At 50.3% G+C, this 24252-nt stretch overlaps 2 protein-coding genes across 3 annotated transcripts; both read left to right on the top strand.

The window, feature by feature from the left end:
- The first annotated feature begins 1903 nt into the window (after window positions 1-1903).
- SERPINE1 (serpin family E member 1) lies at window positions 1904-9440 on the top strand. Of its 2 annotated transcripts, none has more exons than XM_055339991.1 (9): window positions 1904-2015; window positions 2807-3115; window positions 3766-3999; window positions 4552-4746; window positions 5340-5538; window positions 6479-6579; window positions 6697-6783; window positions 7316-7399; window positions 7738-9440. In XM_055339991.1, the coding sequence occupies exons 2-9, from the start codon at window positions 2845-2847 to the stop codon at window positions 7773-7775; spliced, it is 1209 nt and encodes a 402-aa protein (XP_055195966.1). In that variant the 5' UTR covers window positions 1904-2015; window positions 2807-2844; the 3' UTR covers window positions 7776-9440. The 2 variants fall into 2 exon arrangements, with proteins under 2 accessions (XP_055195966.1, XP_055195964.1); XM_055339989.1 differs by having other exon boundaries at window positions 2844-3115.
- Window positions 9441-17824: 8384 nt separating this feature from the next.
- Window positions 17825-23825, top strand: AP1S1 (adaptor related protein complex 1 subunit sigma 1). Its single transcript, XM_055341273.1, has 5 exons — window positions 17825-17926; window positions 19699-19877; window positions 20540-20648; window positions 21660-21797; window positions 23064-23825. Exons 1-5 carry the CDS (start codon window positions 17924-17926, stop codon window positions 23109-23111), a joined length of 477 nt encoding a protein of 158 aa, XP_055197248.1. The 5' UTR covers window positions 17825-17923; the 3' UTR covers window positions 23112-23825.
- Window positions 23826-24252: the final 427 nt, after the last annotated feature.

Below are 24252 nucleotides of genomic sequence, written 5' to 3' on the forward strand. Positions count from 1 at the left end.
ATGCCTGGGAACAGAGTGTCTTTTCTGGAATGGCATCAGGATCATCCATCAGGTCCAGGAGTAGGGATGGTACTGGTCACTGCCCTGGCAGGACCCAGACTCTGCACAGCAGGGGCTTTTACAGCTAAGGTTGGCAGGACGAGGGACAACAGCCCCCGCTATGGCCATTGGAAGAAAGGAAAGAGGCTCCGCTGAAGTGGCTGGAGAGGATGGGCAGTGGGGTGCCTCCAGGGACCCCCTTCCAGCCACCTCTCCACCCATTGCTCTTCTAGCTTGGGGCTTCACACTTCTGACCCTGACAACCACGTCCCCGTCCCACTCAAGCCCCCGGGGTGGAGGGCAGGGCACTGGGAGCATTTCCGAGGGTAGGGGATGGGTTGAGGGCTGCACTTCTGTTTTCTCCCCTTGAGAGAGATCAGGGGTAACCACCTCCTCATGCTTAACCACTCTCTCAGGGACTCCAAGCCAGACCAGCACAGGAAAAGGACATAAACAAGAAGTTACATGGGAATGGTCCTGTACTGGTGGGTGATCCTAACTTTCCAACCGAGGTTTGTCCTGCTTTCCCTGCCACCCCATCCCCACCTGACTCCCAGGGGCAACGGAGAAAACAAACGGAGGTGGAGGCAGAGTAAAAGTGGGAAAAGCTGTCCAGCTGTGGTTGCCCTTGGCATCTGCTTACTGAAAAAATCCAAAACAAATATCCCGATGCTTCCACCCACTTAAACTTCCTGTGATTCTGCTATCGGCTGTCTCTGTGGATACTCCTAACTGAACCCCACCACCTGTACAAAGCAAGACAGTGTGTAGACCGGCAGGTCAAAGGCATCATCTCCCCACCCAGCCACCCCTCTGCCCCTGACAGCCTGGGTATGTGGCCTGACTCCGCCAAGGCCCCAGTCCCACACACCAGCCTCTGGCCAATTCCCACTCTCTTTACAATCATTCAGTCACTCCTCCACCTCCAAGCCCCATGTCCTAGAGGCACACCCCACAAACCCGACACAGATCCACTCTCTCACCTGCTGCTCCAGCCCTAGGGGTGTCTGCGTCTTGAGGGAAGGATAAAAGGTGTAATTCTCTCCCCAGGAGCTGCTCACAGCTACTAGAAATGAAACACATTCCTTGCCAGGGCTTCACCCCGTTAACCCCTGGTCCCTCTCATCCCCCATCACCCCACCCAGCACACTCAAAACCCCTCCAAACACAGCTGTTGGCACAAAAGAGAGCCCTGGGGGTGCCACGAGAGTCTGGACACGTGGGAGAGTCAGCTGTGTATCATCGACGGGCTGGCGGCCCTCAGCAGGGAAGAGGGAAAAAACGGAAAGGAGTCCTCTGTGTGCTCATGTCCTAGACAGTCAAAACCCAGACAATCACATGGCACGCTCCATGCCCTCTGGCTGCTGGGATGAGGCCAGGAGGAGGGAGGGGTGTTTCTTCTAGGCTGGCCGGCTCATACAGACTGGATAAAAATTCACAGCTTCTTTGGTCACTATGTGGCAACCCATTTCTCCCAAAGAAAAGGAAGAGGTGTACACTGTTTCTCCTCAGCTGAGCACTGGGGAAGGTAATCCCCAGCACTGGGTGTTGGGAGCCATCTGGCACGGCCAGGGCTCAAGTTGGCAGATCATCCAAAAAGAGAGGGTAGCAAGTCCAGGGAGGCCCTTGGGCCAAGGCAAGCAGGGTTTGCTCAATTGTTCCTGACCCCTCTCACACATGTACACACACAGAGCAGCACGCACACATGTCTCAGCAAGTTTGGCAGAGGGAGGTGCGGAGGGGGCCTGGCCAGGCTTCCAGAGCCAGAAAGTGGGTGGAGCTGAACCATGAGTTCATCTATTTCCTGCCCACTTTTGTATAAAGGGAGGTAGCAGGCTCCCTAGGAACACAGCTGCGGCTGGCTTTGGGGCGGAGAGGACTGTCAAGAGAGCCACACCCCCTCTGGGAAACAGAACTGCCACAGTCAGCGGCAGCAGGACAGACCGCCAGTCACAAGGCACCTTTGAGAACTTCAGGTAAGAAAAAAAGAAAACCCTCTGTGGTCCTCCCTCGGGTTAAGGCAAAAGAACACCCCTCCGTGAAATGTCCTCCGTCCATGATCCTCATTTTAACTTCTCTCTCCCTGCTGGAGACTGCAGCCCTGAGTTCATGGAAGGGGGCCAGGCCCCACAACAATCCCACCACCCGGAAACAAGGGCCTGGGGCCTCCATCCTTGTCCATCAGGACACTCCATCCACCTCTGGAAAGGGGCTTTTCATGCCTGCCAACTTGAATGAGTTCATGGTTGTGAAAGCATTAGAAGGGAATTAACAGCACTGGGGCACCTGGGTGGCTCAGTCGGTTAAGCTTCTACCTTTGGCTCAGGTCCTGATCTCAAGGTCCTGGGATTGAGCGCGCCTCGGGTTCCCTGCTCAGCGGGGAGTCTGCTTCTCCCTCTGCCCCTCCCCCTGCTTGTGCTCTCTCTCTCTCTCTCTCTCTGTCAAATAAATAAATAAAATCTCTAAAAAAAGAGAGAGAGAATTAACAGCATTATGCAAGTCAACGGTCTTGTTATAATTTAGCCTTTTGGGCCCCCTAGGAGAGAAGGGAGAGACACTGCAGGGAACTGCCAGGGGTTTGGGAGAGTTCTGCAGATAGAACCGCACCTAAGACTCCCTGGGGCTGAGACGGAGGGGAAAGGCTCAGAATCAGCACCCTTCAGTGTTTATTAAGGACTCTTGCCCTCCTGTTCACTTATCACCTGCCCATGGCAAACACAGCCATGGCTGAGGGGCCATCTCCCTTCCCCATTCTTCGGTCTTCCAGAACTTTCCCCCACTGGATCCTTTCCTGCTTGCTCTAGGATGCAGATGTCTCCAGTCTTTGCCTGCCTTGCCCTGGGCCTGGCCCTTGTCTTTGGTGAAGCATCAGCCTCCTATTCCTACCAAACTCGGGCAGCGGGACTGGCCACAGACTTCGGAGTGAAGGTGTTTCAGGAAGTGGCACGGGCCTCCAAGGACCGCAACATGGTTTTCTCTCCCTATGGGGTAGCCTCAGTCTTGGCCATGTTGCAGCTGACAACAGCAGGAGAGACTCGTCGGCAGATCCAAGAGGCCATGCAATTCCAGATTGATGGTGAGAAATAAGTCAGAGTGGGGAGGGAGGGCAGGCACTCATCCCATCTTCTCGGGACAGGGGCATAACCAACCAGAAGCAGAGGGAAGGCCAGCTGAACTGAGCCAGCTCCTGTGGTGGCATGTCATAGGGACCGCCCACCTTTCCAGCATACCCTGCATGTCATACTGTCATCAGTCATGAAGTGTACAGGCCTGGGGATGTTATGTAAAGCAAATCTGTCTTTATTGTCCACTTATCAACCGCGGGACCTTAATGCACCTGGACCCGTTTTGTCATCTGCAAAATGGGGACAATAAAATTACCTACCACACACAGGTGCTGTAATGCTTAAATAGAATTATGCATGTGAAGTACTTCTCATTGCTATTATTCTGATAAGAAAAAATTTAGGGCTCATAACTTAAAAGCAGAGAAAAAATATTCTAACCCATCAAAGAGTTAGGACCTGAGATTTTGGAGGAAAAGAGGGAGATGCAGAAAAGATTAAGGTTTGGAAGGAAATCTCTCTCTAGCGACCCCCTCAGGGGAGGGGAACAGATGAGCCCCATCCCATAGGGGCAGGATTGGGCCTCTCATAGGGGAAGTTGGCCCAACTGGGGGCCCTGAGCTCAACATAAGCTAATGTGTCCTTTCTGCCCTGGACACAGAGAAGGGCATGGCCCCTGCCCTCCGCCAACTATATAAGGAACTCATGGGGCCGTGGAACAAGGATGAGATCAGCACTGCCGATGCCATCTTCGTCCAGCGGGATCTGAAGCTGGTTCACGGCTTCATGCCCCACTTCTTCAGGCTGTTCCGGACCACAGTCAAACAGGTGGACTTTTCAGAGGTGGAGAGAGCCAGGTTCATCGTCAACGACTGGGTGAAGAAACACACAAAAGGTGAGCAGGCTGGGAGAGGAAGCCAGTCCCATGGACCTACTGAGGAAGGATCTGGAAACAAATCCCTGGTATGCCAATCTCTCCCTGTCAGCATGCTCTCCTCTGTAGATAGGTCAGGTGCTTTAAGAATCAGAGCATCTTTGTGTTCATAAGTAGGCCCTCTCGCAAACTATCTCTAAGGGCAGCCCTAGAAAGTGCTGTGAGATGTCATAAGAATGGTACAGCTGTGAGAAACGTACACAGCTCTTCCAGACTGCAGCTTAGGGAGCAAAGGCAGGGAAAACTCAAAGTAAGGGAAGATTTAAGTCTCTGTGTCTGATCCCAGACAGGATCCCAGGGCCAGAGCATGTGCTGAGTGGGAATCTTCCCGAGACTCCTAGAAAGATTTAACTGGTTCAACACAGCTAGACTGGCTCACTTATACCCCCCGTCTGCCTCCTGACTGGATCCCCTCAAAGACACACATCCAATCTGAGGACTGAAGGGAACCATCTAAAAGGATTAAAAAATATCTAGCCCCTTTACCCCCCAGCTCACCTGGCTTTCTCATAGGTATGATTGGAAACTTACTGGGCAGAGGGGCCGTGGACCAGCTGACGCGTCTGATGCTGGTAAATGCCCTCTACTTCAACGGCCAGTGGAAGACGCCCTTCCCAGAGTCAGGCACCCACCACCGCCTCTTCCACAAATCTGACGGTAGCACTGTCTCTGTGCCCATGATGGCTCAGACCAACAAGTTCAACTACAGTAAGTTCAAGACTTCTTCCAAAAGTCCCACAACTACTGCACCCCATCCCCTCGGGTATTCCCCTCAGGGAGGAGAAACCTTTGAATGTAGCCCAGCTTTGCCAGAGCCTCCCCAGACAGGATCTACTGGGATGACAGGAGCAGCAGAAAGTAGCTTCATCTCATGCAAGCCAAAGCTGACACCCAGAAAGTCCCTCCAGCCTACATATGGCCAGATGACCTCTGTCTCTGGTCCCCAAGTGTTTCTAGTGTAAATATGGGGGCCTCACAAGTGCAGCTGGGGGGGCGGGGGAAGGCTAGTGTGGAAATTGAGATGAAGAGAAAAGAATCAGAATGAATTCCTAGCTGCCTATGAGGGCGGGGAAGTAAAGGCAGAGAAGACCAAGAGGAGACAGAGTAACCAGGAGACACTGAATTGGCAGAAGAGAAGGGAAATAGGGATAAAACCACTGACTAGGGGAGCCTACAAACCAGGGTACAAAGTTGGCTTCCGGAAAGAGTGGAGGAGACAGAATTAGTTGGAAACTCATTGGTGGGTGCAAACTAAAGAGAGCTGAAGCCATTTTCAGGATGCCAATCTGGTGTCTTCGCAGCCGAGTTTTCTACCCCCAGTGGCCATTACTATGACATCCTGGAATTGCCCTACCATGGGGACACTCTCAGCATGTTCATCGCCGCTCCCTATGAAAAAGAGGTGCCTCTCTCTGCCCTCACCAACATCCTGGATGCCCAGCTCATCAGCCAGTGGAAAGGGAATATGACCAGGCAGCTCCGCCTCCTGGTTCTGCCTAAGTAAGCCACCCCTTGCTCTTGCCACACCTGCCAATGCCCTAATTGCCTCTATCCGTCTCCTCCCCTCTCCCAGGCTTCCCTGAAAGGACCACCCCTAGGTTGAGTTTCCCAAATGTGACATTTGCAGAACAGGGACATGTGTGGGAAGCTGATGGGAAACACTCCAGCCTGGGTTTGACTAAGATTCCTCTCATCATCCCTCCTCCTGCTTCCACTGGAGGGCAGCGGGGAGTTTCGCTAGACCATGCCCCAACACTCACCACCCTCAGACTACCTGGCAAGAGAAATGATGGAGGTGGGGGGATAGATAGCCCTTGGAAAGACCCCCTCCCACCCCCATCTGCTCAAGTCAACATCCAAACAATGAAGACAAAAGGAGCCCGAGCAGTTTCTAGCTGGCTTCCAACAAAGAGGATTTTAAAAATCCTTCTGCAGAAGCACAGAGGGTAGAGAAGGCTGAGGCTGGGTCATTCCAGAATTATAGGGAAGCCTCCCACCACACTTACCCCAAATTTCCCGATGCTGTAATGCCAGGCTTGGGGAAAGAGAATTTAGTTGGTGAGTCTGTGCTCTTTCACTCCCCTCCCCCGCCAACACCCATCCTTAGATCCCTAGAAAGCGAAACCTGAGGTCATAAGAGCCCAGATGATGGGAAGCAGAGGGAGCCCAAAGCTTCTCTGCTGGAGTCATTTTCAGATTCAGCTCCCAGAAACATGATCTAGAGACCAGGTTCCAGGGGGCAGGGAGATGACAGAGAATGTTCATTTATATTAGACCTTACACAGATTTGAAACAACTAGCCTCCCTCCTCCACTTTCACATCAGTCCTCACCCTGTGGGCTACTAGCCAGCTGGGAGGGGGATATGTGGTCAGGGACTGGGGGAGGCGAGGCGGCTGGGCCATGGCCTGAGCTAGAGCCTTTCCTGCTCTCGTTCACAGGTTCTCCCTGGAGACCGAAGTCAACCTGCGGAGGCCCCTGGAGAATTTGGGCATGACCGACATGTTTAGGCCAAACCTGGCGGACTTCTCAAGTCTTTCAAGTAAGAGATTTTTCTTTCCCTTTCCTACACTGGTGGACTGTGGGGCCCTTGAGAAACCAAAGGAGTGTGTCTCCGAGAACCCCAGCTGATCTACCCTCGGATCCACTCCTGTTTCAGATCAAGAGGTGCTGTATGTGTCGCGGGCGCTGCAAAAAGTAAAGATTGAAGTGAATGAGAGTGGCACAGTGGCGTCCTCCTCTACTGGTGAGTCTGGCTCAAGTGTTCTCAGTCTCAGTCCAGGACTTCCAGGAGGGGCCCACATCTGGGATGACTCCCACGGCTCTGCTTTACCGGCCTCTCCCCTCTGTGCCGAGGGCAGCACCCTGACCCCACCAGCGTCTCTTAGCCTAGAAGGTGGGCCCACTAGGCCTGGGAGCCCGGCCCCTTACTCGATGGCTCCTGAGGTCCCCTCAAGGTGAAAAGGCCCCTCCAAAGGAAGCCTGACTTCTCACAGTGGCTAGTCAGCTTAAGGAGCTTACTTACTGAGACGCTCTAGAAGGGTTTACATAAATGGCTATTTGTGAAGAGCGGGTAGGTCTGTACAAAATTCCTGGAGGAAGGCAGACCTCAGAGGACTTCCCTCAACTGTTCAGGTGCTTGGTCAGGAGAACCACCAAGCTTCCTAGCGACCCTCCAGAGCTGCCATCGGAAAGCTGATGTCAGCAGATCTCTCACGATCGACCCAGGCAACAGGGCCCGGTCCCTCTGTTCTAGATCATTGTTCCTTCTCTCTTAGCCATTATCGTCTCAGCCCGAATGGCCCCGGAGGAGATCATCATGGACAGACCCTTCCTTTTTGTGGTGCGGCACAACCCCACAGGTGAGCCGGGGCTGCGATGCTCCTCTGTCCCCTCCTTGGCCCTGTCTTCTCGCCTCAGGCACCAGTCTAGACACCAGTGTAGACACTACCTCCCCCAACCCCAAGAGAACTCCAGACAGAGAATCCTTAACTCTGCTCCACCTCTTCCATTCAAGGATGATGCTCTGTCACAAACAGAGCACCGTGCCAGGACCCCAGCCCTAGCTTAATCACTACAGCAGCTGTGACTCCCAACAGCCCACTCAAGCTCTCACATCTCAGCTCATCCATAAACATGGGGCTGGGTGAGCCGTGCTATTTCTTCCCACTCTCATCTCTCATGATTCTTCCATCCTCAGGAACAGTCCTTTTCATGGGCCAAGTGATGGAACCCTGACCACGAGAAGAGCAGCCTTCATCTGGGACAACACTGGAGATGTATCCGAGAAGAAGGAGCAACAAAGAGAACATTTTTTATTTTAATTAATTTTTCTGGAGAAAAAGAAGGCATTTGCCTTTTAAAGGAAAAAAAAAAAGGTAAATCTTTTGAATCTGCCTCCCAGACCTCAGCCTCTCCCAGGAGCAGGGAAGAGGACTTTGCCATAAACCTCCCTGTGGAGCCCCAGGAGAGACCTCCGGAGCTCAGCTGGGTCTCCACGCCAGACCGTAAAACTCGTACAACCACTTGTGCAGCTGCTTCTGCCTATTGCTCTGCCCATTCGGGTCTTCAGACTTGGACCCCACTGAGACCCTGGCAGGATGGCACCACAAGGCTTCTGGGAGCTTTTGTGTGCTTGGTAGAAACTATTTGCGTTCTGGTCACGTTGCTGTCACTTTTGCACTGTCTGCCACTGCTGAGGAGGCTGGCGGCAAGCCAAAGAAGGCCAGTGGAAGAGGCACCCTTTCCTTTCGAGGTCTGCACTGCCCCGGCTCAAGAGGTCCTGCAGACTGGCAACGCACCTGCCCACCCTGGTGCAGAGATGCACCCTGACCTGGTCGTCTCCCTCCCCAGAAACAGTGTGCATATATTATTTTGGAGTGTAGGTGACTTGTTTACTCTAGGAGCAGGTTTCTGCTTCCCAATAACTTTATTTTGTAGGAATGGAGGAAGAAAAGTAAGGTGTGTGCCTGGTTCTTGGCTCTAATCTCCTGATGGGGAAGGTGGGATGCCAAGGGTGTGCTTGAGTATTTATCACATCCTTGTCCTTGTGTGCTTGTTAGAGAGAAAGAGGGCTACCAAGAAAAATGTATTATATGAATTTGCTTGTACTGTTCCTTGGTGGTCTGCATCTTGCATCTCAGGGTCTGGCCACTAGACTGGCTACCCCTCTGGGCGGCCAGCGTAGTGGGGCCCACACTGCCACCTTGTGGCTTCCTGAGCCCCATGGCTCCTGTCTCTTCCTTGCTCTTCCACTGGATGGCTAAGACCCCCACCAAGATTATTTAACTTTAGGGACCAAAAGGATGTGGTGGGTCAGGGAGATTACAGCGAGGACACAGTGGTTTCAAAATTTTCCAATATATTTAGGAACAGGAGAGCAAGGGGCTGCGCGACCTAGCAGGACAGAACTTTCCCCAATTACAGGGTGATTCACAGCCGCATTGGTGACTCACTTGGATGTGTCATTTCCGGCTGCTGTGTGCGAGCAGTGGACACGTGAGAGAGGGGGAGAGAGACTGAGAAAGAGAGGAAAATGAGAGAGACCATGAGTTCTGACTTAACTACCCTAGCTAGATAATCCTTCTGAACGCCAACAAGCTAGGGGGCATGGCATAAAGACCGATTTATTGAAGAATTACACATAGATGTCGAATGAATGAATGTAATCCAAACAGGACCCTAATAATGCCCCCCTCCCCGTGCTTTTCAGTGAAAAAAATATTTGTTCGTTTGTTTCTCATAATGCACTGGACAGTAACAGCCACACATAGTACCCATAGGGATACCCAAAATGTGGGGTCCAACATTCTTGAAGTTGTGTTGAATTATATGCTTTTTCACTTTTGATATATAAACAAGTAAAATATTATTTAAAAATAATAAAATAAATAAATAAAAATATCTTCCAGAGAGTCCCTTGTCTTTACTGTCCACATTTCACACAGTACAAAATCAGAACCCCATCAGCTCATAGACGTCTCCAGTAAAGGGGAATCTTTGTGAAACATGTACCCACAAACCCAAGGCATGAAGACCCGCCACGGGCAAGTTCACAGGGCTGGCCACTGGGCCTCTGCAAGAAGGCCCAGGGGACATGTTGTGTAGGGCGTAGTTCTCCCCTTGGGTCCCCCAAACACCTTCCACCTGCCCTGATGCCTGTTTGTGCACACTGTCCCTGTGGGGTCCATCTCTGCTCCTGCCATTTGTTTCCCAACCAACCACCACCCACCCTGCTCCCCACTTCTCAAAGCCCAAACCAAGTCGGCTTCTTCAACCTCACGTTCCCCATGGGTCCAGTCCACACCATCACTCTCTAGTTGGCATTTACCAAGATTTCTTCTTCCTGGTGTATAACAGTGCTCGTATTCATGTGTGCTCTTTGAGTGTGGGTTACCCTCACCATCCCCGTGTACAGATCAGGTTCCTTTGAAAACAAGGCTCTTTTGTTATATAGACTCTTAATATCCTTCTTAAAAACGACATCCTGAAAAGTCTTTTATTCTCTTCCTCTAGTCTCCTGAAGGCTCTTGCCAGAGGACATACCTTCCCCAATTATTTTCCATTCTATCTTCAAAAAAGTCACCTTTTAAACTGGAAAAAAAAAAAAAAACAAGAACTAGCTGTCAAAATTGTATGCTGTCCAGCTCCAGAATCCTAAAGATAGGATTGATAGATCCAGCCTCCTGGAAAGCTAGGTCATCTCTTTTTTTAAAAAAAATTTCTTTATTTATATATTTATTTATAGATTATTTATATATATTTATATATTTATATTTATTATATATTATTATATATTATATTTATTATATATAATATCTATTATATATTATTTTATATATATATATATATATATAAGGAATCTCTATGCCTAACATGGGGCTCAAATTCATGAACTCACGATCAAGAGTTGGATGCTCTTCCAACTGACCCAGCCAGGTGTCCCTAAGTCTTGTCTTAATAGGAACTAATTACCATCTGGGAGCTCTTGGTCAAAATGCTGTCTGAGTGTTAATAGGTAGTGAGCTCTCCATCACCGGAAGTGTTCTTGGTGGCGTCGCTTCCACAGTCAGGCTATACTTTTTAAAGTATCTATTTTAGCCCATATTGATTGATTGATTGATTGATTGATTTTTACTTATTTATTCATAAGAGACACAGAGAGAGAGCCAGAGACAGGCAGAGGGAGAAGCAGGCTGCCTGTGGGGAACATGGTGCAGGACTCGATCCCAGGTCCCCAGGATCACAAACTGAGCCAAAGGCAGACACTCAACCACTGAGCCACCCAGGTGCCCCTTTAATTCAAATTTAATTTTAAATATGAGATGACTTGTTTAAGTGATAACCGAACACATGCTTATAATAAGTTATTCAGTTTGAAACGTAAAAGTGGTCACTTAATTGGTCCACAGTTTCTTCAGTGTTTAGAACTTCAATAAGCAGGATCAAGCCCCACGTCAGGCTCCCTGCATGGAGCTGCTTCTCCCTCTGCCTGTGTCTCTGCCTCTCTCTCTCTCTCTCTCTCTGTCTCTCATGAATAAATAAATAAAGTCTTTAAAAAGAGAACTTCAATAAGCATTTATATGCATATTTAAAATATTCTGCACTTTCACACAAATTAGGCCATTATATATATATGCATATATATAAAATGCATACACACACACAGTGCTCTGTAGCTTGCTTTATTTACCTAATGATGCATCCTACACACCTGCCCCTCGTTCTCTGTACCAGTTGCATCTATAGATGCACTCTAATTCCTTAACCACCACTGATGGATTTTGGTGGTTTCATGGCTTTTTTATTGTTGTTACCAACAATGCTGAGACGGACATTCTTGCATGTTTATCCCAGTGCACGTGGGCTCCTGTATCCATGGGGTAACTTCTAGCAGCAGGGCTAAGGAGCTATCAAGAATCTCTCAATCCTGCAGTCATGTGACTCTAATAATATAGACATTTTCAAAAGGCACAAAACAGTCAAAAGTGATCATTCTGCCTGGTTAGACTCATACCTCTTCCCAAGCTTAAATAAGGCTTCACAACTTTTCTAAATAAGCCCTCTGCTATGAATAAAGATAGATTTTAGGCCTCTAACTAAAAGAACCTTCACATTATAATTTTCTCTAATTGTGTTAAGCTTCCTTGGACCAAGTTTAAATTATGATGTAAATCCAGAAAGGGCATTCATTCACCTACTCACTCCCCAGTCATTCAACATTTGCTAAAGGCAATCTCCCTGACTCTGTCATTCCTGTTTCATTCCCTGGGGACAGTTAGGGACCCTTTGGGGTACCTCCAACATAGTGCACTAAGTTGTTCAAAAGGGATGCAGTTGTTTGGCATCTTCTCCTTATGGATTCCTCTCTTTGGATTCATCAGGCTTTCTCTTCTCCCATGAGGGTCCATATAGTTAGAAGGCCCTCAAAACCCAATAAAACCTGGAAGGAAGCTCTTCCTCTTTCCTTAGAAAGCCAATGGATTAACTCTGCTGGAATTAAAATGTAAACTCGAAGGAAGGAAGGAAGGAAGGAAGGAAGGAAGGAAGGAAGGAAGGAAGGAAGGAAGGAAGGAAGGAAGGAAGGAAGGAAGGAAGGAAGGAAATGTGGGAAGGATAGGGGTAGGGAGAAGGATGGAGGAAGTGGGTAAGGATGGGGGTAAGTGGTAGAAGGATAAGGGGAAGGGCAGAGAAGGATAAGGGACCAGAATGCATAGCCCACTGAAGCTACTCCGAGCTTTAGAAAGGTGCTCTCAACTTCAGTGAGTGTGTCCTCTTTCGTTTTCAATTCTCCGGCAAGCTCTGTGGGACCAAGATAGAATTAGAACTCACCACAGAACCAGAGAAAAGGGCCCATAGAAGCCACTAGGCCTGCTTCTAGCTGACTCAGAGCAGAAATGCCCACACCAGACACGGCCTGATCCAGTTCACAAGATCACTGAGATTTGTAGCCAAAGCTTCAGCTGGTGTTGAAGTATTCCTCTTCCTGTGCAATCATTCCTTCTTCTTGTACAGCTCTCCCTTTGGGCTCATAGTGGATAGCTGGAGTCATGAGAGCAATGGCTTAAGAATTCAGGGGTACAGGGACCCAGACAGATCTTCTGTTCTCCTTACACCCTGAAAATATGACCAATTCCAGGCACTGGGCTAGTTGGTGAGAATATATCCATCTGTAACAGATTTGCTTAGAAACTAAAAGAGTCTCAAAAAGCAGAACAGGTTAGCCCAATTCAACAGTGTATAGTTCAAAAGACCATCCATACATGCTGAGAAGTCTCAGAAGACAAGGGTTCATCAGAAGGCCTCACCCCCGCAGAGAAAGAGTTTGCTCTGGGAAGTGCCCTATTTAACTGTGCCCTCTGCTTTTCTCAGATATTTTGGGGACAGAGATGATAATACAACTTCACAGGACAAAGCCTGCCCTGCCTGGCTTCACCTGGTGCCCCCCCTCCTCACCCTTCCAGATCTCTCCTCCTCCAACTCTTTAGAAATGAAAAGCCAACAAGATCTACTTCCAGCCATCATTACTGCACATTTCTTATAAACCTCACACAGTGGAATTATTTATCTGCCCACGCGTGGGCAATGAGTATGACTCATTCTGTAAATCCCTCCATGGTAAAAATATTCCATCAGAATGAAGCTTGTCAAGGAGACACCATCTGTTTTCCAAGCCACTTTTTTTTTTTAGGTGGCTCCTCATGTAAGTTTCGTTGTAATAGTAGCAAATACTTATGTAGAGATGAGGAACCAGGCAGAGAGGGGTTGAGAAACTTGTTACTGTTGTTGTTGTTGTTGTTGTTATTATTATTATTACTATTATTACCAAACAGCCCAGGTGCCCCTGTGCTCCTTGTTACACTGTGCTTCCCCTCTGTGTGACATTTGTGAACACAGGTGTCCCTGCCCCCACGTGCCAGCCACCAGCCCATCCTTACACCTCTGCCTTCAGCCTGCACGCCTACGACCACATAGCCTTTTCCTTTATTCCCTAGCCACCAGATGTCGCTTTGATTCCAGTGGAAAGCTTTTCTTGAAGCAAAGCAGCTGTACCCTCAGCCAAAATCTTGCCAAGTTTGAACCCCATACAATTTAACAAGTATTTATTTAAAAGCTTAACTTGATCCCAGATGCTGCGAAGCCCTCTTAAAAGGCACAAGTGATCTTTCTCACTATCAAGTACCTAGGGAGACTAGATGCCAAAAAGCTGAAATGTTATGTGAGTCACTGCAAAAGATGGTGGAGGGGAGCATGGTCAAAATGACCGCCAAGGTCTACACTAGAGTGTCAGGCTCTTCAGGAGTGGGGGCTTGCTGGAAACTTCCAGGTTGCATAAGGTGGATTTGGATCTGTAGGGCAGGAATGGTAGGGCATTTCAGAAGACAGTGTGAACAAAATGACAAAGGAACAATATTGGCAAGCCATGTTCAAGGCACACACCTGAGAAGGAAGTCCCAAGTCACCAGGTTGGCCTTCAGAGCCAGTCAACTCTCCCCCTCTTCCAAACACCCTCTCCTGATCTAGTCAGGCACGTCTGGCCTATGTCTCTTGAGTCAGCCTTGCTTTCTTGTTTATCCTTCATGTCCCAGGATTATAGTCTGCAAGCCTAGGAAAAGGCGGTGACACTGACCACAATGGGAAACCAAGAGAGGGGATGGTTTCAGGGGAAGGTGAAGGAAATAACTCAATGAAGTTTAAGAGGACAATGGAATTTTCAAATGGGGGACCCAGTGTACACTTGTTGAACCAATGTTGGATATCTCCGGCTGTATGTTAGGCACATGCCAGGCAGAGCATAAACAGCAAAAGAAGACAGTTGATCCTCTAGTAGAAATAATAGGTACCGAACATGCTACCACTATTTGCAATATTAGAATATAGCATATTCTGGATTAGAAGATTTAAATATCTAGATTTGATAATCATGGATACCAATCATATCCATGATAATCCATGGATTATTAGTCATGGATCCATGACTAATCAACAAGCACTCTACTGAAGGATGCTGTGAAGAAATAAAAGATGAACAAGATACCATCCCTGGAAGGAGCTTCCAATCCAGTGGAAGAAACAAGGCGACGGGGATCCCTGGGTGGCGCAGCGGTTTGGCGCCTGCCTTTGGCCCAGGGCGCGATCCTGGAGACCCGGGATCGAATCCCACATCGGGCTCCCGGTGCATGGAGCCTGCTTCTCCCTCTGCCTGTGTCTCTGCCTCTCTCTCTCTCTCTCTCTCTCTCTCTCTGTGACTATCCTAAGTAAATAAAAATTAAAAAAAAAAAAAAGAAACAAGGCGACGTACACGCACAGCCGGCAGACAAGATGGCATGCTTACCGAGTTTACCAGTCAGGGCTTTTGAAAAGAGAAACCAACTCTAGCTAAGGGAAGCACCAAAGGAAACTGGGGAGCTTGGGGAATTGCCAGGAGGACCAGAGAACCAGAGGGAGGTCTTGGCCTAGATACCACACCCCAAAATCACATCAGTGCCCCCACCATAACCTTCAATGGGCACAGGACATTGCCATTGGTACTGCTGCATCGGTACCCTAAATTTTGATCCTCTGGCCCTCTGCCAGAGTCTTACCTCCCCCTCATCACCTCATTCCTTCCCAGACCAAAGTCTGGGCAGATGCACGGACTGGCAGACATGCCAATGTCGTGGACACAACGAAGGCTGCAAAAGTGAATGTCAGGAAACTTCACATGCTTCCCTGGGAGGTTGTCCTATCTCCCCTTAGACTCTTAAGGTGGGATTCCTGAACCCTAGAAGGAGGGGTTAAAGCCTGGGAGGTGAAAGAGAATAGCAAATACCTACCACAGAAGGTATTCTAACTGTCCAGACTATTAGGAACAGCACATGGTAAGGTCTCAATTGTTCAGTTAAAAAAACAAAACAAAACAAACATGGCTACTAATGACATAATCAGGGAACTATGGACTACTTAAAAAATGTGCAAAAAATAGGTGCAGGGGCATATGGGTGGCTCAGTTGGTTAAGTGTCTGGCTCTTGATATTGGCTCTGGTCATGATCTCAGGGTCTTGGGATGGGACCTTTTTAAAAAATGGATGCAGAGAGCATCACAAGAGGGAGAAACACAGACCGTAAAATCATAGGGATGAAAGGTTTCAGGCCATCCCTCCAACCACTGCAGGAACCACTGCTACAACCAGATAAGAAATGGCCCGGGGAGGTTTCAGCATGGTTTGTAGGGTGACAATACAGATGCCATCTGCACCTATAAAAGTGAATCTCCCCTCTAACCCTCCAGACTTATCTTTGACTCTTCCTTCTCATTTACTTAGATGAGTTATCAACGTCAGTTGATTGGCCCATTACAGGCATCTCTCCAACTTGTCCCTCTCCATTTCACCTTTGTGCCTAGATTCCCAAAGATGATCTTCCTGCCTTCCATTTATCCTTTCAAATTGTCCCCCTCATTGCTATAAAATTAACTTTCTTAAAACTGCTCTCACCAAGTTATTCACCAGCTCCCGCAACCGTAATGACTCCCAACTGCCCTGTGCATGAACTCTGAACTCCTCCTCTGCAGACACAAGCCAAGTGGGATCCACTAACTCAGAGATTCGCTACATTCATCAGTTGCTAACAGTGAAGAGATCTAGTCCACCGACTTCAAACTAGTATGAACCACTTGAAGTCTAGGACTCCACATGAGCAAAACCTGCATTTCTAACAATTCTCTCATGAATCTTCTCTTTTCTGCAGCGAGGCATACCACGTTGAGACAAGGAATTCTAGAAAGTATCAGCTTTCCAAGGAGTGTAGGAGTTCACATCTCTAGAGCTTCCAAATTTCCATGCGCTGTTGCTCAGCTCTCTGCTTTAGGTCTCTGCCTCACGGCTCATTACTTCCTTACCTACAACCTCCTCTCCCCTCCAGTAGCACATCTCTTTTCATCCCTTTTGCCTTCTGCCCCTTCTACACACCTCCTTTCCTTCTTTTCACTCAGTAATGATTTATCCTTCCTAACTCCAACAGCGGGCTCTATTGATCTTATTCTTGACCTAAAAAAAGAAAAATACCAAGATAGTTCAGCCAACCTCTAAGTCACCGGCAAGCTGAAGGTATAGACAGAGGAGAAAGGAGACTGATGAAGAAAAAGAAAAAGTAGAAGTAAGAAGCTGAGAAAGGGAGAAAGTGAACAGTGATATCATCGAGTGTTGACTATCCAGGATACTTTCTAGACATCCTCAAAACAGCCCTGCAAGGCAGATATGGCCATCCTCAGTTTTCTAATAAGGAAACTGAGAGCTAAATGACTCACCTGAGGCCAAGCATCTATTAAGGGTCAGAGGCCACACTGCATCCCAGGCAAATTAGGCCCCCTGTCTTGCAAGGATAGCATATTACTTCAATACTTAAGAGTAAGAAAAAAATACTATAAAATGGAGACAAGGTGAGGCCTTACCAACAATTGCTTCAAGTGCTACTCAAAAGCAACACCGTTGTTTTCAACATGAAAAAATGGAAGATTTTCTCTTATTCCGACGTGCCAACCACTTTACTTGACCGCGAGGAAACACACACGCGCACAGGCGTGCGTGCTCACATGTGCACGAAAAGTCCATGTTGCAATTCACAGCCTCATTTTTACACTTGTGTCCAGGTGACACCTGTCTCTTTTCAGTTTCGACCGGTGCTACCGGAACATCTCAAAGAGACTCTTTTCGGCTCATGCGTGCTCCTCCCCACCTTTTCCTCGCATCACTTTCATGTCAGCCCCTCCTTTTCTTTTCTTTCCCATCTCCTTCATTACCTACACTTTTCTCTTACTTCAGGCGAGTGCCGCATCTAGCAGGTTCTCAGTGCGTATCTATTTTGGACTCCATACTTATGTCACGTCAGCCTCCCCCACCCCCCCATCACCACCACGCTTTGTCTAGTCTTCCTCAAGTCAGGGCTCCCTCCCCACATCCAGTTCCCACTCTGAGCCCTTTCCATCGCCCCCGCCCTCCATCAGTCCTCCCTACTGCCTCATAAACTCCAATGGTCGTCCCCTCCACCTCTCATTCCTTTTCCCGCCTTTTTCCCCCCAAGGTTCCGAAGCGCGAGGACCTCATTGTCCTCCTCCCCCATCCTCCAACCTGCCCACCAGACGGCCTTGTTACCATGACGACAGAGCTACTCGAAGCTGAAGTCGAGGACCTGGTTGCCATGGCTTCCGCTTCTCCGCCTCCAGCCCCGCCCGCGCGCCCCGCAGCGCTGGCGCCTGCGCAGTACGCCCCTCGGAGGGCCTCCGAGCCGGGGCGGGATGGGGCGGGGCTTCGGGCAAGAGGGAGGGAAGGAGGAGAAAGGATAAGAAAGGGAGTGGAGCTGGCGCGTACGGTGGCCGAAGAGGGTCGCGCCGAGCCGGAGGCTGCAGGATGGTAGGCTGTGCGGAGAGGGAGGGGAGGGGAGGGGGAACCGAGGGGCGTGGGCTGCACCTGCGGGGGTCCTCGGGGGCCGCCCTCTCTCCCTCCGGTCCTCGGAGGCCCCACTTACCCGGGCGGGTGGGCCAGCCGGCCTCGGAAGGAAGAGCAGCTGGAAATGGCTTTAGGGAGAAGGGGCGGGGAGGAGGCGCATTTGTGGGGCGAGAGGGGGCTGTGTAGGGGCGGCGGGACCGTCCCGAGCCTGGGGGAGCGCGCGGTGGCGGTCCGAGGGGTCCCGACCACTCACTCACTCCCGCAGGGAAGTCCGCCCGAGGAAGAGGGGCGCCGGGGCCTGCCGGCGGAGGGGGGCGGCGGGGTTGGCGGGCCACAAGACCCTCTGTTCGGGTGCAGCCCAGAGCAGAGGCTGTGTGGGAGGGGAGAGTTTCCGGGTCCGAGGAGTGGACGTCCTGCCTCGGTTTATCGCCCTGCTCGTCCACAGGCTGAGGTGAGGTGGGAAAGCCAAATGGACTCGAGGTCTTGCTCTCCAGGACGCAGGCTTCGGATCCCCAGACCCCGTGCTCTTGGCTCTGCGTCCCCCACCCCATTCTCTTTCCGGAGCCCAGGCCTTCCGCCTTCCTGCTGGCTTCCCGCTTCCCCGCCCCCCAGTCTCAGACACGCAGGGCTCCCAAGCGCCCCTCTGTTGCCCTCCCGTCACGCTAGCAGCGTGTCCCCTTCCCCACCACCCCAAACCCTTGATTTCTGATCTAGCCTCCTAAGCAAGTACTGTGTCAAACACCCACGGATTCCAGCCGTGGTAATGTCCAGGGAGGAGCTAACTCCAGGATGTAGCCTGGACCCCCTGGAACTGAAAGCTGGGGGTGCACGGGGTAGTGACGGCTCTGCACTCCTCCCCACTCTACTCAGCGTGCACTTTGTTTCACAAAGCTTCGGGAACCACCCTGGGTGATGGGGTCCTTAACCAAGGAACTGAAAGGGAAATTGGTCACCTGGTATCTGAAGAGGAGTGGGGGCATAGCAAGAGGCACCCTAGAAGGAAAAAAAGAGAGGACTGTCAGTGGCCAGAGGCCTGGATGGCTGAGGAGAGAAGAGGGTGGAATCTCCCCTGGGCATATGACTAGCACTGGAGGGCAGTGTATTGGGGATATCCACAAGGGTGTATGGCCAGGATGGGGTGGAGAATTGAAGTAGCTTCTGGAGAGACAAAATCCTTCATTTCGGCATGGTGGTGGATAGAAGGACCACAGAAGAAAGCAGACATCTCTTTGACTTCATCTATGAGCTGCTTGTCACTGTACTGGGCATTTGACTGACCTTTGGAAGGCAGAGGTAGGAAACAAGAGATGAAGGCATGATAATAGTGACACCTATTGTGTTCCAATGCTTACCATATGACAGGCACAACTGCATATATCAACTCATTTAATCCCTCCAAACAGGTAGGTACTTATATTACATCCATCATACAGACCAGGAAACTGAGGCCCTGAGAGGTAAAATAATTGCCCAAGGCAAATTTCTCAACTCCTGGAGCCAGGAGGATTTGAACCCAAATGACAGACTCCAAAGCTCAGACATGTCCCCAGAAGTAAAGGCACCTGCTGGTGGGGATACCCAGAGTTGACCAGCAAGGGCTGATTTTTGAAGCCAGTGGGAGCTGTGAATGGACAGGGGTTAGCTGTACTTGTAGGACGCATGTATGACTGTGTTTGTGGAGTAAACAAAACCAGGGAACAGAATCTCTGACCCTCAGCTCTGCCCCTGCCCCCTAGATGCGATTCATGCTGCTGTTCAGCCGGCAGGGAAAGCTGCGGCTGCAGAAATGGTACCTGGCCACATCAGACAAGGAGCGAAAGAAAATGGTCCGGGAGCTTATGCAGGTTGTTCTGGCTCGCAAGCCCAAGATGTGCAGCTTCCTGGAGTGGAGGGATCTCAAAGTCGTCTATAAGAGGTGATTTGCCGCCTACTTTCACAGCTATCTGGATCCTGCTTGGTGGGGGTCTGGCAGTGGTTCAAATGGCTGAGAAATAAGGTCAGGGAGAACAGGGAGCTAAGGACATCTGGAGGTCAGTGATGGACTCCAGCTTCCTTCAATTTCCAAACTTACCTTGAAGAAATTCTTTGTTTTGCTCCCCGTTTGTTTTGCTCATGCCTGACACCTACTTTACGCACATACCTCTGTCACCAAGGCCCTATCCTGTCCATCGTACGTGTCCCTTGCAGCCTCATTCAACAGTGATAGATCCTGCACCACCTTTCCCCAAACACGCACACGCACATGCACACACACACGCACAGAGACACACTCTGTCCAGTTCCTTCTCTGAGCAGGTGGATTACTTGGCTCAGGTTTTTGCTGAGTCAAACTGAACAGGTCAGAGGGCAAAAGGGAAAGAGTTTGTGTGTTAGCCTCCGTTTGTGAGTTTGTGAGAGTCACCAAGAGACAGAGTGAGTTGTTACTATTTGCATACCCTGGGGCCACCCCGCCTATGTCCAATGGACACCAGACCCTGCCCTGGGAATGAGGAATGGGAGGTTTGGGTGCAAGAAGCCTGGATCCTGAAGCAGGTGCAGCAGCCCCTCCAGCTACCCCATGTGTGCCCCTGTCCTCAGATATGCCAGCCTCTACTTCTGCTGTGCCATTGAGGGCCAAGACAATGAGCTCATCACGCTGGAGCTGATCCACCGGTATGTGGAGCTCCTGGACAAATACTTCGGCAGTGTAAGTTTCCCCACCCACCCTGTTCGTACCCAGCAGTCCCCTCTTTCTACCAAACCCCGGGACCCTTCTAGTCTCTGCCTGGAAGATTTAGAAGAGGCAAAGTTGGAGTAGTGAGAACAGTAATTAATTCCCCTCTTTAAACCATAAGTCTATTAGCCATATCCCTTAATCAGCCCAGGGGAGGGGTGTGCACCAGAATCAGTCCATCTAGAGCTCAGCTCAGAGGTCTCAAAAGGACGAAGACCACATTCAGATTTTATCACTGGCTCCTGACTTGACTTTGCATTGGAATATTCTGTAGTGTTGGGGGGGTTTCTTCGTTTTTGTTTTTAATCAGTGACGCCTGGGTCCCATGCCCAGCAATTCTGGGTTAACTGAACTGGGGTATAGCCTGGGCATTGATAGTCAGCTCAGATCTTAGATGGGGAAGAGTAATAACTCCATCACATATACCCCACTTAACAGTTTACAAAGTGCTTTCAGGTTCTTGTGTCTGCTCCTCGTTTAATACTGTGAGTAGGTGTTGTTATCTCAATTTTCAGATGAGAAAACAAGCTCAGAAAAATGAAACGACATGTCCATCTAGTTGCGTAGTGGCAGAGCCCTGCTTGGAACTCAAGTCTTTCTGCCCATGATCTAGAATCTCTTCCTTCCCTGCCCTGTAGTGCCCAGGGAGAGAGGCTAGCCTGGCCCCTATGGGAACAGTGTCACAGGTTTTGGGGGGAAAAGCAGCAGGAACCACAGTCAAGGGTAGATTAGGGCAAGTAATATTTCATGTTCACAGAGAAAAAGGCAAGAGGAGAGAAGGAAAAGTCAAGGTACTAAGGCCTAGGGATTGGTGGTGGTGGCGGAGGGAGGGGGTTGATCATAGACCTGGGGCAAGAGCAGGAGGTGGGAGAAGTTGTCAAGAAGAACGTGGAGCCATGATAAGGAAAGAGGCAGGCGGCTAGGGTGCAGGCAGGATGCAAATGCCCCTTGACACTCAACTCTGCCTTCTCTCTGTCCTCCCAGGTGTGCGAGCTGGACATCATCTTCAACTTTGAGAAGGCCTACTTCATCCTGGATGAGTTTCTGATGGGGGGTGATGTCCAGGACACCTCCAAGAAGAGTGTGCTGAAGGCCATCGAGCAGGCCGACCTGCTGCAGGAGGTACGGGCCCAGGACAGTGAGGAGGAGGAAGCATACCCTCCCTTCCCTGGACACCTTGCCTGCCACCCATGGCTGCCCCCTTCCAGCCGCCAAGGGGGCCCCCCTCCCTGTGGTGTCCCGCCCCCACGGCTCCCAGTTGGCCAGCTTGCCCTCAAGCACTGACTGCTCAGCATGGGAGGTCCTGGTGGCAGGTAGCCCGCCTGTGCCAGCTCTTCCTCCTTCCCCCAAGACCCAGGGTGTTCATCCCAGCCAAATCCCCTGTATCCCATCCTTCTCTGGGCATTTAGGACTGCAGGGAATTGGAGAGGGGCACTTGAGAGATAATTCTTTTTTCCCTGGTGTCTCCCCCACCCCCTTTTAAACACACTAGGACACGTACACTCAAAAGCCTCTGCTCCACAGAAGCAAAGGGCTGCGAGGGTTTGGGGGTTGGGGTTGAGGGTGCCTGGCTGTTGGTTCTCCTATCGGACACCCCCGCCCTCACCCCATTACTGCCTGCCCCCTCTCTGCTGTGCCACTGCTGAGACTTGGTGCAGGGAGATGAGTCACCGGAATCTGCAATGACAAGCAAGCTGGCCTGAGCTGGCTCTGAGGAGGGGGAGAGATGGGGGCTCATCTCTGCAGAAGGAGAAAGGGCAGAATTGAACTTGCCACTTCACTGGTCCAACTTCCCCTTCACACACACACACACACACACACACACACACATACACATGCACACACACACACAGTTCCTGGCACATACACCTACCCCTGTTACTAGAGCTCTGCTCAGACCCTAATGACTCATTTCTCTGCAGTATGGTTCACTTTCCCTCAGGGATTTGATGGCAATTTATTACTCCCTGCCCCCACTCTGAATACAAGGACCTAGCCATCTGGCACCTGGCACCCCCAATCTCCAGAAAGCAAGCTTCCCACCCCTCAGCCCCAGCTTCATTCCCTTTCCCCCTCAGAGACCAAGAATGAGCCCCCTGCTCCCCAAGCTTCTGGTTTTAGGTTTTCTGGGTGGTGGTGGACTCAACCAGAAGCCCCTCCTTACCACAGTTGGCTCTAGAGGGTAGTCCCTGGAGACTGGGCAGCTCCCCTGAAGGGTCCCTAGCTGTTCTAGCCTTGAGCTCACTTTGGCTTTTCTCTCCCCTCCCTGTGTCTCTCTGTACTACCTCCCCCCCCCCCCCCCGCCACTCGTGTGACTGTCGTTGTCTTGCCCGCATTCCTTGTCTGCCTGTCCTGGTGTCTCTGCGTCACTCTCTGTCCCTGCCTCAGGAGGATGAGTCGCCTCGCAGTGTGCTGGAGGAGATGGGTCTGGCATAGCCCCCCCCCACCTGGGCCTCGTGGAGCTGTGGGGAGCTGGTGGAGAGGCAGGGCATGAGTGCCCCTTTTCTTGGTGGGACCCAGCTGCCCCTCCTCTGCTGCCTCACCTTCTTTCGGAGTGAGCTGTGGGCTTGGGACCCTCAAACATTCCTTCCCTCCACCTGTATCTCCTCTTTCCCCTCTCCCCAATGAAGGTTTTAGGAGGTAGGAAAATGTGACCAAAATGGGGGTGCTATTTGGCTTTCATTCCCTGCCTTTGAAGAACTAATGTTACCTAAAACTTGTTCCCCTCCCTTCTAACTGTAAATATATAAATACGTCAGGTTAAAGGGAAAAGGTTTTCAGGGCTCTTCTCTTCTCCCTTGCCCCATAACCTACCTCCACCCTGCCCCAGTAGCCAGCCAGGGCAGCTTCTCTGCCTGGGGTGCAGGTGGGGGGAATTTCTGAGTACTGAGAGTCCTCATCTACCCTCTTTGTCCTCGGTCCTCGGCCGCAGTGGGGACTCTGTCCAGTGCCAGGGGAGGAACAACATGGTTAATTTTTTTCTAACCTTGCCACTTGAGGGAAGTGAGGGTTGGGGGAAGGGCAGGCTTTATGGGAGACTGTTCCTCCTTCACTCCATGTTCTGGGTGAGGCAGGAGCTAAGGGGTGGGGTGTGGGAAGAGTCTGACTTTATTTCCTTTCTTCTGAAATAAAAGGAAAAGCATTTCTGGACTTTGCCTGCTTAGGTTCTGTGAAGGAAGGAAAGGACCCTGGGATCAGCACTCATGGGAACACTGCCCATTTACCTCCTCCGAAATAGGATTGCCAGAGTTAGAGAAACACACACAACACACACACGCACACACACATAGAGAGGACACCTCATTCAATTAGAATAATAATGAATATTTTTAGGATAAGGGTATCCTATACAAATAGATTCCTTGTTTATCAAAAGTGAAAATTTAACTGAGCTTCCTGTAATTTATTTGGCACCCCTATTCCAAAAGGATTTGTCAGCTCATTGCCTCTCTTGAACTTGGTGCCTCCAGCTACCCAGCTGCCTTCGGCCAGGGTGGAACAGCTCCTGGGGACATGGTTTCACTCCTGGGAGATTTCTTTGTGGAAGATTTCATTCGGCTGGTTTAGTTGTATTTGG

This window comes from Nyctereutes procyonoides, unplaced genomic scaffold, assembly GCF_905146905.1.
Source record: "Nyctereutes procyonoides isolate TBG_1078 unplaced genomic scaffold, NYPRO_anot_genome, whole genome shotgun sequence".
NCBI classification, from domain to species: Eukaryota; Metazoa; Chordata; class Mammalia; order Carnivora; family Canidae; genus Nyctereutes; species Nyctereutes procyonoides.

What these genes read in the sequence shown, in the direction of transcription:
- AP1S1 (XM_055341273.1), top strand. An exon ending in TGGACAAATACTTCGGCAGT is followed by an intron (nt 20,649 to 21,659) that starts GTAAGTTTCCCC and finishes CTGTCCTCCCAG; the next exon opens with GTGTGCGAGCTGGACATCAT. An exon ending in AGGCCGACCTGCTGCAGGAG is followed by an intron (nt 21,798 to 23,063) that starts GTACGGGCCCAG and finishes TCCCTGCCTCAG; the next exon opens with GAGGATGAGTCGCCTCGCAG.
- SERPINE1 (XM_055339991.1), top strand. Translation starts at nt 2,845, where the DNA reads ATGCAGATGTCTCCAGTCTTTGCCTGCCTTGCCCTGGGCCTGGCCCTT. An exon ending in GGTGAAGAAACACACAAAAG is followed by an intron (nt 4,000 to 4,551) that starts GTGAGCAGGCTG and finishes GCTTTCTCATAG; the next exon opens with GTATGATTGGAAACTTACTG. An exon ending in GGACTTCTCAAGTCTTTCAA is followed by an intron (nt 6,580 to 6,696) that starts GTAAGAGATTTT and finishes CTCCTGTTTCAG; the next exon opens with ATCAAGAGGTGCTGTATGTG.